We start from the raw sequence: 14478 nt of genomic DNA on the forward strand, positions 1-14478 counted from the left end.
GTACCCTGTCTGACACACAGACTCCCACACCAGCTTCTTCTTCCCAGCTGCTGCTTCTTCACATCCCAGCGTCTCCCCTTCACCACACACGCATCACATATATATACAGTACAGCCCCTCCTCCTGATGTCCCGCCTTCCACTCCCCATAGGATGGAACTTTCCCTCCAAACCCATGACAGACAGGTAACATCAGTGCTGTATGTAACATATACAACAAACTTACACAAGCCAGAAGAAAGTGGGTGAGGGTCCCCATCCTGAGGACATTCTGTTCGGATTCTGAATGGGTGGGTGGGGGAGGGAAAATCCAAGGTGTGGATGGGTTACGAATATAATAATGCCTTTGATTGCAGACGAAAGGTTGCCGTTTACGATGGGGTTGCCATTGTTTTCCTCTGTGTTGAAAAGCGTGTTTGTTAAACAGAGCTCATTATTTTATCACCGTGCCACAGGTTGTCATTTCTGAGTAAGAGAGAAAGGAAAGGTGATAGAGAAGTCCGGTGTTGCATATTCACCACAGAACTTTATGAGGCGTGGAGTTACAGGAAAGAATGTCAAGATCCTCACAAAGGGTTCCCTTCTCCCTTGCAGGGGCGCCTGAAGCTGCTGACCTTGCTTAAAAAAGAAAAGGAAGAATCCACAGAGAGCCAGATCCTTGAACAGTGCCACCTCTCTTTCCATGCCATCCTGCTTCTCTGCTGACAGCAAAGTTGGTATTTGGGTTTGTGCCACCGTAGTGAACCCTGAGACCGGAAGTTGAAACCATGTGAGGGGTTTCTCCCCGCTTCTGTGCTTCCCCTAAACCCACTGTGGGCACGTTGCTGCTAAGCCTGAGGTGCCGGCCACCATGATGTTCCGGGACCAGGTGGGCATCCTCGCTGGTTGGTTCAAAGGCTGGAATGAATGCGAGCAGACCGTGGCTCTGCTGTCCCTGCTCAAGCGTATCTCTCGCACCCAAGCCCGCTTTCTGCAGCTGTGCCTGGAGCACTCCCTGGCAGATTGCACAGAGATCCACGTTCTGGAGTCGGAGGCCAACAGTGCAGGTAAGTCAGCAATTAATATCCTGGGGCTCAAAGCCTGGTGCCTGGGAGGCAGAGCGCAGGCTGCTTGTTCCCATGGCGATACATGTGGGGCATGCATCCCAAATTCTGCTTGCCATACTTTCCCTCACTCTCTCATCAGGGACAAGGGGAGCCCCTGCATTCCTCTAAAGCAATAGGAAACAGTTGTGGCCTTCCAGATGTTTTGAAATGCAACTACGACAAGGACAGTCCCTCATCGTTAGCTGTGGTGGCTGGAGAGGAAGGATCATGCCCCACAGTGACCTCTGGAGGACCATAGCTGTCTGTCCCTGCTATGTAGCTTGCAGCTAGGCTTGTGCTGAGGATCGTGGCCACAACAGTGCTGTGCTTTGAAGTGTAGTGAAACTGCAGGGGTGATCCTTGATGCGCGCACGCCCACGCCAAGTTAGAAGAAAAGCAGAGGTTGCTGTTATGTCGGTGGGCTGCCCAGTTGCTCCAGGCTCATCAGCAGGAATCCTGCAATGCAGCGGTTCCTGTCCCCTCATCATCTTCTACATGCGGGACAAGCGGAGGGACAGGAAACTTCCTCCTTCCAGGCTCCATACTGGAGTCTGCGTATTCATGGCACAGGATCAGTGACAAAGGGGAGTAGCAGGATCCAGGCAAACACAAAAGCCGGTCTCAAAGAGTGCAAGTAGAAGGCTGCAGGTAGCTTTCTTCTCCTCATTGACTTGTGCTGGCTTCCTGTGATAGCATAGCTTGTGTCTAGGTGGCGTTGACCAACTTGGAGATCCTCCGGATGTGGCAGTCCACCGAGGACACACGGGCCCTATTGGGTTTTGGAAGCTAAGCTGTGTCAGGCCTGCTTATTGCTTAGAGGAGAGACCGCCAGGGAATAAATACTAGATGCTGGATTTAGGAGGTCAGTGATGGAACATGGCCCCAGGGTGCCCAGGTTGGGCTAGGAAAGAATCCTGAGTGAAGCAAGAGAGAGAGCCACAATGGCCAAGCAGAGTTGATAGGGTTAGGAAAGAGATGGACCAAGGGTCTCTCGGTATCAGTCGGTTTCCTGCACGGTCCATAAACAAAAGCATGCGAATCTGACATTGCTGTTGCCTGTAATGGTAGTCTCTGCCATCCCCTTAACATAGAGATTTAGTTCCTCAAAGGATAATGCCCCATTTTAGGCTCTCTTTGTGTGTTTAAGGGCAGTTATGTAATGAAAGCATAAAAAGAACCTTCCAGGATCTTCCAAGCAAATGGCCATCTTGGAGCAATGAGTCACGCAGATTAATTGCGCTCTCTGTGAAGTTCCTCTGCCTGGTCTTAGCCCACTGCCATTCAGCTGCTTTATTAGCTGATCTTTGAAGTTCATCAGTTGCAGAAAGAAGAGGTAGACCATTTCAGCTTGTAGAACAAAAGCAAAAATCTCACCACCCCTTTAAGAGGAAGAGAACACTTTGGTGTGAGATTTTGTGGATTACAAGCCAGTTCCTCAAGGATGAGAGTATTCTTTGCTCCCTCCTTCCATTCCATTAATGGTTTCCTAAGCCTCTGCAGAATTCCCACATCTCGCACTCCATTGACTCACTGTAACAGAATATCAGGCTTCTTCCATCAAGCATGCTTTTGGCTGCAGCTCATCCCAATTCCTCAAGGAGACCTTTCTGACATGCACGTTTGCCAGCATCCACATCGGTGAGAAATATTTTGCATTTGTCAGAAGGTTTGCACAGCGTTTCCAGAGAAGCATCCCTCAGGCCCCCCCCCCCCCTCTGATTAGAGCTACTAGAGAAGAGTAGCGGTTCTCAGACAGAGATCTGGCAACTTCCAAGCGGTGTGCCTGCCTTGCATCCCCTTTGCAGGTGATTAGTGTGTGGCATCTGGTCTCTCCCCAGAGGCAGCTAATGAAGATCAAGTGTCCTCAGAAGCTCAGTCGGAGCTCACCCATCTGTGTGTGTGTGTGTGTGTGTGCGCGCGCGCTCTGCACCTTTCACTTCACTCCCATTTCCCAGGCAGACCCTTAGTGAAGCCGCCACCCTTGGAGCACATGAGACCATGTCTCTGTTCTTCAGGTCTGGGAGTAAAGCGGTCTGTCTGTGGAGCGTCTAACAGGAGCGTAGTCCCAGAGGAAAGGGAAGGCAGCCGTAGATTTTCAGAAGCAGAAAATCTGCTGTAGACTTTCAGAAGCAGCTCTCTTGATGGCAACAGAGTGTTATGGAGCTTTAAACACCCTAAAGCAGCTTTTAGTTACAGCCTTAAATGCCATGTGTTTTGCTGGCCTGTTTACTTAAAGAAAGAAGAGGAAGAAATGCTGAGGTAAATCTAGCTTATGTATTCATGACCACGCTATTCTATACTGTAGGAGGCTTCCAAACTTCTCTCTGAAGTTTAATATGATTTTTCACAATTTCAAGAATAATATAAAAATGAAGTTAATAAAAATCCAAATGGAATAATAAAGTATTCAGTCCTTAAAAAAACCCAAGTGTGTGCTTAGAAGTGGACCAGGCACACTTCTCTGGAGTAGTGATTTGATAATGTGGGGGGCACCCCTGTCAAAGAGACACTTGCTCTCATGCCCCAAAGGTAGTTTATTTTGCTCTGCCCTCCTCCCAAGCCGGAACACAGTTCTGCGGATGTGCGGCTTAGTCCCACAGTCCTGCTGCTGACTCTAGAACGGTGGTTGATCTTCTCTGCGCTTGGATCTGGTGCGTCGTAGCAGTGTGAGGTCTGCCTCCTCCCCAACAATCCCCAGTCAGAACGTTTATGTGGCCAGGACCACAAGTGCTAACTTTTACTAAGACTGGAGTTGCCGGGTGGTGGAAGGAGAACCACCAGGGGAGACTGGATCCTGTTTCTCAGGAAGGTTCCTCTGAACTGGGCCAGGTGATGCCGAGGGGCAGCGTGGGCTTGGCCAGGGGCCAGACTCCGTGGAGAGCTCCTCAGGCCGCCTGGGACTCAGTTTCAGAACGTCCAGAGGTCACGGGCCGAAAGCTCCCCTGAAGCCTGGACGATGCTGCTGCTTCAGGGTGCTTCTGTGAGGAACGTGAGGGCCAGACAAGGCCACCCCCAGGGCGGGAGCTTTGGACCCCCTGAGATGGTGGGTTGGTTGGCTTGACAGAGAGCAGGAGTTTTCTTGTTACTCTGCAGAATGCCACGTGTGTAGTTACAATCACCGGCATTTTGTGGCTGGCATCTGCTCTGGCACACCAAAGGCAGATGTTTGTTTTTAAGGTGGCTTTTTGCTCATCATACTAAACAGCTGCCCTTGTGGAAGGTGTTGACATGGGTGCTGTTGGCACCATGTGAGAACTCCCCCACCCCCTCCGCCCGTCACAAGAGAAAAGGGTTGTTAGAGACCGACTTTGGTGCGGAGAGGCTTCCCAGAGCAGGTGGGAGCGTTGGCTGAGCCTCCCCGTGTCTTAGGTGCTTGTCTGACCTCCTCCCTCCCTCCTTCTGCTCTTCTCCCTCACCAGCCGTCCTCAGTCAGTGGCATCAAGAGCCCAAGGATAAAGTGGTCTCGCTGCTCTTGTCCCACCTGCCTCTCCTCCAGCCCGGCAACACGGACGCCAAGTCTGCGTACATGAAGCTCTTGCAGAAGGTGCTGGCCTACTCCATCGAGAACAACCTCTTCATCGAGGAGAGCAGGCAGCTCCTCTCCTATGCCCTCATCCACCCGGCCACCACTCTGGACGACCGCAACTCTTTGGCCCTGTGGCTCAGCCACCTCGAGGAGCATCTCTCCAGCAACTACTCCAGCCAAGGACGGAGCCGGCCCGACGCGGCCTACCACTCGCGCCAGGGCTCCGATGAGTGGCAGGGGCCGGCGGACACAGGTCTCGGAGGCCTGGGGCACGGCTGGCAGGAGAAGCCGCCTCGGGAAAACGGCCACATGTCATTCCACTCTTCTGGTTCGGTGCCCTCGGCCATCAACAGCACAGGGAGCAGCGCAAGCACAGGTGCGGAACGCCCTTCCTTGTGTGGGGCCACCACCACCGCCCTCCCCAGTTGCCCCTTCTGCATCTTCATGATGCAGCATTCCTTGAGAGTTGCCTAAAATATTTCCAGATTTGGAGGAAAACGGCTTAGAAATTAGCTGAGGTATGGGACAGAAGCTCAGGACGGTTTTCCCGTCTCTGTGAAATCCTGGGTCTTGTTCTCTCATCCTTGCGCCAAAGTTAAGGAGACCCTTGGCTTCCCTGGGCTCTGGATGTTTGGGGGGGGGAGCCATAGTCATGTTTTCTAGTACCAGCTTTGCCCGGGGCTGATTAAACATAGGAACTAGGTATCCTTGTTGAGTAAGCAACCAGTTGGGGTGGAACTGCTCCAGCTCTGTCTGGAGAGACGCTTCGTGGGCTTCTGCCCAAGTTTCCCATTCATTGGTGTCCCCCCGCCCCGCCCCGGATGTACCTGCTTGCTTGTCTTTGTAGTGTCATGTTTGTAATTCCAGAATTTTTTTTCCTTTAGTTAGTATATACTGCTGATGTAGTATTGGACACCACTCTAAGAAGTTTACAAAAATAAAATCAGACAATAACCCGAACCACCCAACAAACCAATAAGACAACCACATAAAATAAATCCCCAGATGATGGTAGACTCCAGGAAATGCATACAGTATGGAGAGAGAATTAAGCGAGGATGCCCTTAAATGCTTTGTGAAAGAATAATGTCTTAAGTATCCCCTTAAAGGTGGACTTCCAACGGGAGCCATTGCCTGAGTCATTTCTTCTACTTACACCTCACTTGACAAGGAAAATCTGCCCCAAGGATGATTTTTGTCTCCTGGTTTCAGCTCTAGCCTGCCAAATCCACCCCAGCCCGCTGAAGCGCTCGATGTCCCACACCCCAACCAGCCAGCAGGTCCCGAGCAAATGGATGAGTGTGGACGAGATGGCTGCTCGGACAGCCTTCATCTCTGGCGGAGAGCACGCCCCCCTTTCGCCCCAGAGTAGCGTGGCCTCGTCCGGCAGTGAGCAGATGGAAGAGCAGCCGGGCAGTCGGAACACTTTCCAGGAGGATGGCAGCGGCATGAAAGGTACCCCCAAGTACTAAGCAGGGGGGGCTGAACCCAAGAGTGGCTCCTGGGGTGGCGCGCGGGTGGTTGGGTGGGTGTAGCTGTTTTCCCTATCGTAGCTGGTCTGGGCCACGGTTGTTAATTTCCAAACAGTGAGTAACTGAGTCCTATCTTCATTTCAGTAATAGGATTCAGTGAAGGTTCTTCTCCACTTGGATGTTGTCCATGTGAGGCTGCTTTTGCCTTGTGGGGCATCCAGACAGGATGCAGGACCTGAGGGCTGGTATAAAATTAGGAAGTGGATAAAAAGGCAGACGGGCAAGTCCGTGGCAACCTCCAGCAGGAGATCTCCCACAGGCCTCCATCTTGCAGCTTTTGATCCCTCTCCTCAGTTGGCTTCAGCAATACTGAGCAAAATTTTCTGACTGACACACGATTTAATCCCCTGATTGTATGTAGCGGAATCTCCCAGGCAGCTTGCTTAAGTCATTCTGTGGGCAATTGACTGGCCGACCTGTCTGTTGTGAAAAGGTTGACTTTCCCCCTCCCCAGATGTTCCGTCGTGGCTGAAGAGTCTTCGGCTGCACAAATACGCAGCTCTGTTCTCCCAAATGACTTATGAAGAGATGATGACACTCACAGAACAGCATCTGGAATCGCAGGTACTGTACAAGAGGCTTTAGACGGGGTTCTTCCTGCAAGTTGGGGCTGCAGTTTAAACAGCTGCTGTTTAGGGGATTTGAGGGGAGGGTGCGGCCCTGGTGGAGTAAAGGCGGCAGGCCCTGATGGTTCTAAAGCCTCAAGCGAAAGGCTCTGCAGCTTCCTGAGCAACTGGTGTGTGATGTCTGTCTTTCTAGCCTAGAGGAGTGGGAAATCACCTGCCCCCCCCCATCCCCAGAAGGGGAGCTATGAGGCACCTTCTGTCTTTCTGGGGCAGGGCCATGGCTCTGCCTGTGCTTCTGTTTGCTGGTGGAGAAGGCACGGTGGCTTTCTTAGAGCAGGAGCTCTCTGTGCTGGGTCGCGCCTGCACCGGCCACTTGGTTCCTCATCTGTGTCTCTCCCTCTCCCGTGAACAGAACGTGACCAAAGGCGCCAGGCACAAAATTGCCTTAAGTATCCAGAAGCTGCGAGAGAGGCAGAGTGTCCTGAAATCCCTGGAGAAGGTAAGGGGGACCCTGTCAGCCCTGAGCGAGTCTCGGAATCTGTCTTTGGAACGTGGGTCTGTGGTGCGAAATGGGTGGAGGCGTAACTGACTTCACCAGAACCCCAGCAGACACGGGCTGGAGGTCACCCATTCAAAATGTGTTTCCAAATAGAAACATAACTTCCCCACCAGCCAGTTTTTCTTCTGGCACGGTTGCAGACAGCTTGACTCCGTTCCCATCTGCAAGGAACCCCCTACCCTAAGTATCCCAGGTAAAGTATCCAGGGTTGCATTTCCATGAGGGCAGAGCTGCTCAGTGAGTCAGTATCTAGGGGATCCTCCTTGGTGGAACCGGGGAGAGGTTCCGTAGCTTCCAGCGGGTCAGCGGCTGAGCTGGAAGGCAGGGTTCCAGGTGAAGGTCGGCGACCCCTACGGTCCCCACCTTCAAGCGCTTTTTCTCCTCCTCTCCTTTTGGCAGGACATTCTGGAAGGCGGGAACTTGTGGAATGCCCTCCAGGAACTGCAGCAGATCATCCTCACCCCCATCAAAGCCTTCCATGCCCTGCAGGCCACAGCAGCCTCTGCCTCGAAGGAGAGCCAGCAGCTGGCCTCTGAGCAGCCACAGCCGCACGGAGCTCCCCCTCTGAGCTTGGAGAAAAGCAGCAGCAGCAGCAGTTCCGAGGACAAAGAGCCCACCCCAGACTCTTTCCCACCCCCGACAGGCTCCCCTTGTGACGGGGAGTCTGGAGCAGCGCCCGTTGCCGAAGGAGACATCGCAGGGCAGTTCACCCGGGTGATGGGCAAAGGTGAGGGCACTGGGTCAGGAGGGCACTTAGAGCCCTGCGAACTGCAGCCCAAGGACCCCACCCCTCTCTCAATAGGGCACCTTTCTGATCTTTTAAGTGGGTGGTCATGCTGGCAAGCTAGAGCCTTATTTATTGTTGGTGTATTCTTAATACCAGCAAAATCAGGGAGCTGGACAGGGGACAGATGATATTTGTCTTCAGTGTGGAAGGGATTGTGTCACTTTCCAGTTGGCCTTCTCAGCCACACTAGACGCTGTTCCAAGACACCTAGTCAGAGCACGTTATCCTAATCTCTCGAGACTGAAGGATGCCTACAGAGATTCTTAATGCCACCTTTTGGACTCCTGCTGAGATGCAGCCCTTTATTTATGTAAAATAGCTTTAGCACTATATTAATAAAGGTTTTGTAATGCCTGGGAAGACGTAGACGGTGCTGTGAAGAAGAGCCTCATGGAGGAAGTGAAGAAGGGAGGAGGGCCAGATGTTTCTTTGCCGGTCCCTAGACCAGGGTTTGGAAGATGGGATTGTATGCCTGCCCACGTTGGGCCATAAAGCACCAGAGGAGGTGGAGCGGAGGGAGTCTTCATGAAAGGAAGAAGGAGCGAAGGAGATTAATCTGATGGGTAGAGCTGTGAGGAAGAAGTAACCTCTTGGCTGGATCTGTTTGAGGGAGATAACTTGCCAATGGACGGTTCAGGATCTGCCGTGCCTCTGTGTCTGTAAACGCCAATATTTAGGACCACTGAGAAAAGATGTGCATCAATTAGAAGGATTCCTCATAAGCCACCCCCTGTCTTGTAGTTTACAAGCTAAATGACATTGCACACAAGGAAAGGGGGACAGGGAGGGAAAAGGAAGAAGCATCCACTGAAGCTCTAGTTCTTAGTTCCAGAGCCCTCACAGTGATTGACGAGCATAAATACCACTCCAGGAGAACACGAGCCAAGCATTGCTGGTCCGTCACCATCCCTGATGGATGCCCCCGCCTGAAGGAGCACCTGCTGCTGCCAGGTGTCCCAAGGAAGCATAGGGTGAATTCCTCTGTTGAACTGCTGGCCCTGCCTGAAAGCTTAAGGGGAATCCATTGTGGTAAAGAAGCCTCCCATATAATATTCAGGAACAAACGGTTCTTGAGCTTCATAGCTTTTCAAACAAACTACCACCACCACCCCACATACACACACACTGGCGGAGGGCAAGGAGCTTGCTTTGATATTTTAAAAGGCTGAGAAGTACTTTATGTTTAGGAGGTTCTTCCTCCCACTTCATAATAAAGTGCAGCTTTGGAAATAAATCCTCAGAAGTTAGTAGCCCACACATTCCTACGTGGCCTAAAAGAAGAATTGGAGCCGTCTCCTCCTCAGAAGCTTAGCCATCTGGACACAGTGGCTGCACAATGGAGGTAACATAGGTAGCCACCCTTGTGATGGCTGGTGCAACGTGCAGGGCTTCCACCACTCCTCCTTTCTCCCTGGGAGCCGAGGGTGCTCTGTCATTCATTCCCAGGGGCTCAGATTATTTGTCCACACAGTCTAGGATTTTCCCCTCCCAATTGGCTTTAGGCAAGAAAGTGTCTGCCACCTGATTTTCTTAAACCGGAGATGCCTGTGATTGAATGGGGGGACCTCACTGGTAAAGGGCATGCTGTCTTGCTTGGGAGACCCTTATTGCTCCACTTGCATCACCTTTCCCTCCTGCTTTTCCTTGCAGTGTGCACGCAGTTGCTGGTGTCTCGCCCAGATGAGGAGAACATCACCAGCTACCTGCAACTGATCGAGAAGTGCCTGATGCACGAGGTAGGTGGGACTCTGTTCAGGGTGCCGGAGGGCTCGTGCTGCGAGGGTGTCCCCTCTGCCCAGGCACCCACCTGGCTGAGTTCCTGCCCCCTTTTTTTCCAGGCCTTCACAGAGACCCAAAAGAAAAGGCTTTTGTCTTGGAAGCAGCAGGTGCTGAAGTTGCTGCGGACATTTCCTAGGAAAGCGGTGCTGGACATGCAAGGCTACCGCCCACAGAAAGGGTGAGCACAGGCCAAATGAGTTCTAACAGGGGGAAATGTAAAGCGCTGCATTTAAGGAGGAAAAACCAGATGTGCAGATACAGGATAATGTCAGCTGGCTTGGCCCGTTGTTGGTGTGAAAAGACTAGAGCCTTGAGTGGCAAGAAGCTACTCGTGAGCCACTGGAATGGTGCAGCAGCCAAGAAAGGAGCGGCATTCCAGGCTGCCTCAGCAGAAGCCCGGGGCCCAGATCAAGGGCAGGAAGAGTCCCTCTCTGTTCTGTTTTGGTCAGACCTCACCTGGAATAGTGTGTCCACTTCCAAGCACCACGGTTTCAGAAGGATCTTGGCAGATTGGCAACTGTCCTGAGGAAGGGCCTGGAAGCCAAGCCCCTGTGAAAAATGTTTGATGAGAGAGTTGGGAATGTTTATCCTGGAATAAAGAACTGGTGGTCAACAGCTTTTTTTAGAAAAGCAGGTGACTCTCAAATTATGCAAGACGGAAGAAATTTTGTGAGGTCTGGCTTTGGGCTCTAGCCTAGCTTTTCCCTCTCAAGGAAGGCTGCTTCTCCATCTTGGCCAGCTGCCTGCCCTTGATGTCCACAAAACAACCATTTTTGTGGAGGAAGTGGAGCAGCAGCAACAGCAGGAGCATGGGGTGAGGTGGGGGAACCTCAGGTGGGTCAGACGCTTTTAAGAAGCCGCTCAGTGACCAGATCTCTCTGAAGCACCCCTTGAGTCTCTTCTGGTGACTCTGCCCAGGATGGTGGCCGCTCCTCAGCCCACCCCCTGCGTCAGAGTCTCGGGAGAAGGTTGGGCTTTCGGGTAGCCTCTTCCCCTTCCCAAACAGGTTGGATCGGCTGTGTGGCCCGCCGAAGTCGGGAGGAGGAATAGGGTGAGGCGTCTGGTGGGCTGACCTCAGCAGGCCAGGCTGGGAATGGTTCTTCCAAACACAGGGGCCCCCGATGGGACCACGTGAATGCAGTTTTGGAGCTGGAACAGGTGTCGCCAGAACAGGCGCGCGCCACGCCGGATTCTCAAGGCCTGCTTGAGTACCGCTGCTTGCTTTCTGCCCAGCCACGAGCCTGTGGCACAGATTTGGATCATGAGATTGCTGTTTCACCACACAGTGTTTGCCAATGGGACTCACCCTCCCCTCCTCCATTCACTTCTTCCAGATGGGCCTTTGGTTCCAACTCTCTCCCCATAGCTGGATCTGTGGGGGTGGGGGTGGCTCGCAGAGGACAGCGACAGTTCCAGATGCCCCCCCGCGCCATTCCCCCAAGCCGCCTGGGGATCCTGAGCCCTGCAGGAATTGGTGGCGTTTCCCCTCGGCACGCACTTGCCAGCCCAAACCTGGGCAGCCAAGGACGGCAGGTAAGGAGACGCATGCCGGGAAGACTGGGCAGCCTAGCGCTGCAGAACTAGCTCTGGACCCGTCTTAGAAATCAATCGCCATCACTCCCTTCAAAGCGTTAGTCATATGTCAGTCATGTTTAGTATGTAAAAACAAATAGTGCTTTCGTCACTGGCTTTTCTGCACAAAGATGCCCTGAAAGTAAGAAGTACAAAACATTAGCAAAGGAAATTTTAAAAAACTGAAACAGAGATATTGTAAAAATGCTCAGAATTTCTTGGCAGGACATTCTGTGTTTCCAGAGCAGTTTGGGGTGGGTTCCTGAAGCCAGAAAGTTTGAAAACTGCTCCTGGAGGAGAGGCTCAGTTAGGGCAGAGCATGGGAACGGAGGCAAAGGAGGCATTTTCAGGTTCTTGGAGAGGGTGGGAGAAGCTGAACTGCAGTGAGCCTCTTGGAGGCCTGGGGCTTTCTCTGCTGCAGAAGCCAGTCGCTGGAGGAAGAGGCTGCCGATGGCTCTGATACAGCGAAGCCGGGTGGGAGGGATGCCTTGGCTTCTGCCAGCACCCTGTCCTGGGTGAAGAAAGCCCAGCCACTCCAAAGTGGCCCTGGAGGTATCCCGTCGGGTGGGTGTCCACTGTGCTGGCAACGCTGAGCAGGGAGGTCTTCCACAGCAGAGAGTTGGAGGTTCCGGGCAGCCCCCAGAATTCATGGCTGTGTCCTGGCAACTGCAGCATTCAGTTCTGTTCCAGGCACACAGGCAGCCTGTCTGCCGCTCAAGCCTTTTCTTCCACTCTGTTCTGTTGCTGTCCCAGGTAGAAACCACCTGCCTGTCCCCAGGAAACTTTGGGGGGTGGCTTTCTTCCCTGCTAACGTCCTGGTTTAAATCTGTTTCTCTTCTTCCCCAAAGAATCTGTGGTTTGCCAATCCTGGAGGCAGCAACAGCATGCCTGGCCAGAGCCGCAGCTCGGTCCAGCGGACTCACTCGCTGCCCGTCCACACGTCTCCTCAGGCCATCCTCATGTTCCCCCAGGGTGAGTGAACTGAGTAACCACCAACAGCCTCTTCCCTCTCCTCTCCTGCTCCAGACTCAGATCAATGTGTTGAACGACATACAACTCCCAGAAGAATCTCTGCAGGGGACGGTGCAGAGAGTCTTATGACTCTCGGGAGTAGAGATGGGCACAGATTGATTCATGCCACTTTATACGAATTTCCTCGCCTCCTCCAGCAGCCACCCACTCAACAGCTGTGCAGGGAGAATCCCCATCCCACCTCCTCTTCTGAGTGGTCAGCTGCCAGAGGAGGCAAGGAGGGACAGCCTGAGCTCCTGCCCAAACTGGGCAGCCAACAAAGGAGGGCAATCTGGGCAATGCACAGAGGCTTGTGACTGAGGCAACCGGGTGGGGTTTGGGGAGGGAACACACAGTACAAGAGGTGCCGCATGGAGAACTTAGTACAAAGCAGCACAAATTAATTTGTGCCCATCTCTATTCAGGAGTGTCAGGCACCGCTGAGGCACAGGGTCTCATGACAACAGATCCTTGCTTGTCTCACACTTAGGAAGCCGCAAAGGAGCTGCAGAACAGTACTCGTGGCTATTTCTGCTGGATTCCACAAACAATGTTTGCATTTTTGAGAATAATCATCATGGAGATTGCGTAATAAAATTTGTCAAATGGATTTTTTTAATTAGGGGCAATAGTTTAAAAGAGTCAATGGATGGGTTGCTTTCATCTTTCTTGATCAGTTCTTCTGTCCTTGAAATCCACGTGTGGTTTGCTTTGCCAGGCGAAACTACACTGGAGACATTTTGCTCCAGCTGTGGAAATGGCAACAGGAGCATCTCTCATATCTGTGATGAAGTGGAGAAAATCCTCAGCAGGTCTCTCTTACGGGCAGCACAGCACGCTCAGGTTCCTCTCCCACTGTGGCACTTTGAGCGGAGCTCTGCCTGATCATTTTGCTTAGTCTTTTCCCCGGGAAAGGCTGCCTCTCTGTGCCCTCCTCTCACTTCTCGTCCTCCTTATCCACCCCAGATTGCCAGCTGCCTGGGACAGACCTTGAGATCAACCCCACGCTGGAGTCCCTGTGCCTCAGCATGACAGAGCATGCGCTGGGTGGTGAGCTTTTTTGGTTGACTTAACTCCTGAGAGAGGGAAGGGATGGGCTTTCAGAGGAAGGCTCCGCAGAATTTTTCTCCTATAAATAGGCTTGTTTCCCTCATTTCCTTGTGCAGCCCAGAATGCTTTAGGGCAAGAATCAGGAACCACAATAAAAGGCAAAGGAAAGAAAGAAAGAAAGCCACGCATGTCAGAGGCCAGCAGGTTGATGGGGAGGGAGGAGAGCTTGTACCTTTTAGATTCCAGGCAGTCCCCCCTCGATCCAGACCATCGGCCGGGGCCTCTCACACTCCTTCCTTCTCTTCCTCCCTCCCCATTACAGATGGCACCGACAAGACATCCACCATTTGAAAGAAGCTGGATCTGCTGGCGTTCCTGAGAAGCTTTAGGGTGGCTGTTTATTTTTTCCCCCTTTTTTTTTTGTTTGTTTGTTTGTTTCCTGGGGGAGGGGTGTTGCTGTGGGGGTGGGTGAATCACTTTTTCCCCCTGACACCTCATCTAGCATTCCCTAGCAGCTGGAGGGACAGGGGAGAAAGAGCTGTCATTACAATCTTACCATCTTATTGTGTTCTAATATTTTTCTACTTTTTATTATTATTATTATTATTGTTATTATTATTATTATAACTTCAGCTATTGGTTTAATATTTTGATGTACACGGCAGTTGGCAAGATTCTCCCACAAGTTTAACTTGCAAAGGCATGAAGAAGAGGAGGAGGAGGAGGAGGCTGAATGGGGGCCCTGTTCCTTCAGTAGTCGTTTGGTTCTTGTTTCTCTTCCCTCCCTCCCTCCCCCCCCCCCCCGCCCTTCACTTCCCCAGCCACTTCTTATTCCTTGCTCTCCCTTTCTTCAAATGGGAAGAAGGTATGGGGACTTCAAATCCAAGTGTGATTGGCAAGGGTTGGGTCCCTTCCATGGGGGAGAGCCTTGACTGGCGTGGATGCCAGAGGGGCCGTCTTCCCCAGGGTACAGGAGGGCACAGCTGGGTTAACTTGGCTAGCTGGTTCCGTC

At 52.3% G+C, this 14478-nt stretch overlaps 1 protein-coding gene across 4 annotated transcripts in view; it reads left to right on the top strand.

Annotated features, from left to right (window-relative positions):
• SAMD4B (sterile alpha motif domain containing 4B) overlaps window positions 1-14245 on the top strand; it is a 29951-nt gene extending 15706 nt beyond the window's left edge. For all 4 annotated transcript variants that reach the window (XM_078379894.1, XM_072980226.2, XM_072980227.2 and 1 more), the window contains exons 2-13: window positions 594-1045; window positions 4504-4986; window positions 5823-6065; window positions 6597-6706; window positions 7121-7207; window positions 7667-7994; window positions 9705-9790; window positions 9893-10011; window positions 11168-11366; window positions 12254-12377; window positions 13383-13466; window positions 13789-14245. In XM_078379894.1, coding sequence (XP_078236020.1) covers window positions 850-1045; window positions 4504-4986; window positions 5823-6065; window positions 6597-6706; window positions 7121-7207; window positions 7667-7994; window positions 9705-9790; window positions 9893-10011; window positions 11168-11366; window positions 12254-12377; window positions 13383-13466; window positions 13789-13817 — 2088 coding nt within the window. In that variant the 5' untranslated portion in view covers window positions 594-849 and the 3' untranslated portion in view covers window positions 13818-14245. The remainder of the gene's footprint in view (window positions 1-593; window positions 1046-4503; window positions 4987-5822; window positions 6066-6596; window positions 6707-7120; window positions 7208-7666; window positions 7995-9704; window positions 9791-9892; window positions 10012-11167; window positions 11367-12253; window positions 12378-13382; window positions 13467-13788) is intronic.
• The last annotated feature ends 233 nt before the right edge of the window (window positions 14246-14478 follow it).

Source organism: Pogona vitticeps, chromosome 9 (assembly GCF_051106095.1).
Source record: "Pogona vitticeps strain Pit_001003342236 chromosome 9, PviZW2.1, whole genome shotgun sequence".
In the NCBI taxonomy this organism is placed as follows: Eukaryota; Metazoa; Chordata; class Lepidosauria; order Squamata; family Agamidae; genus Pogona; species Pogona vitticeps.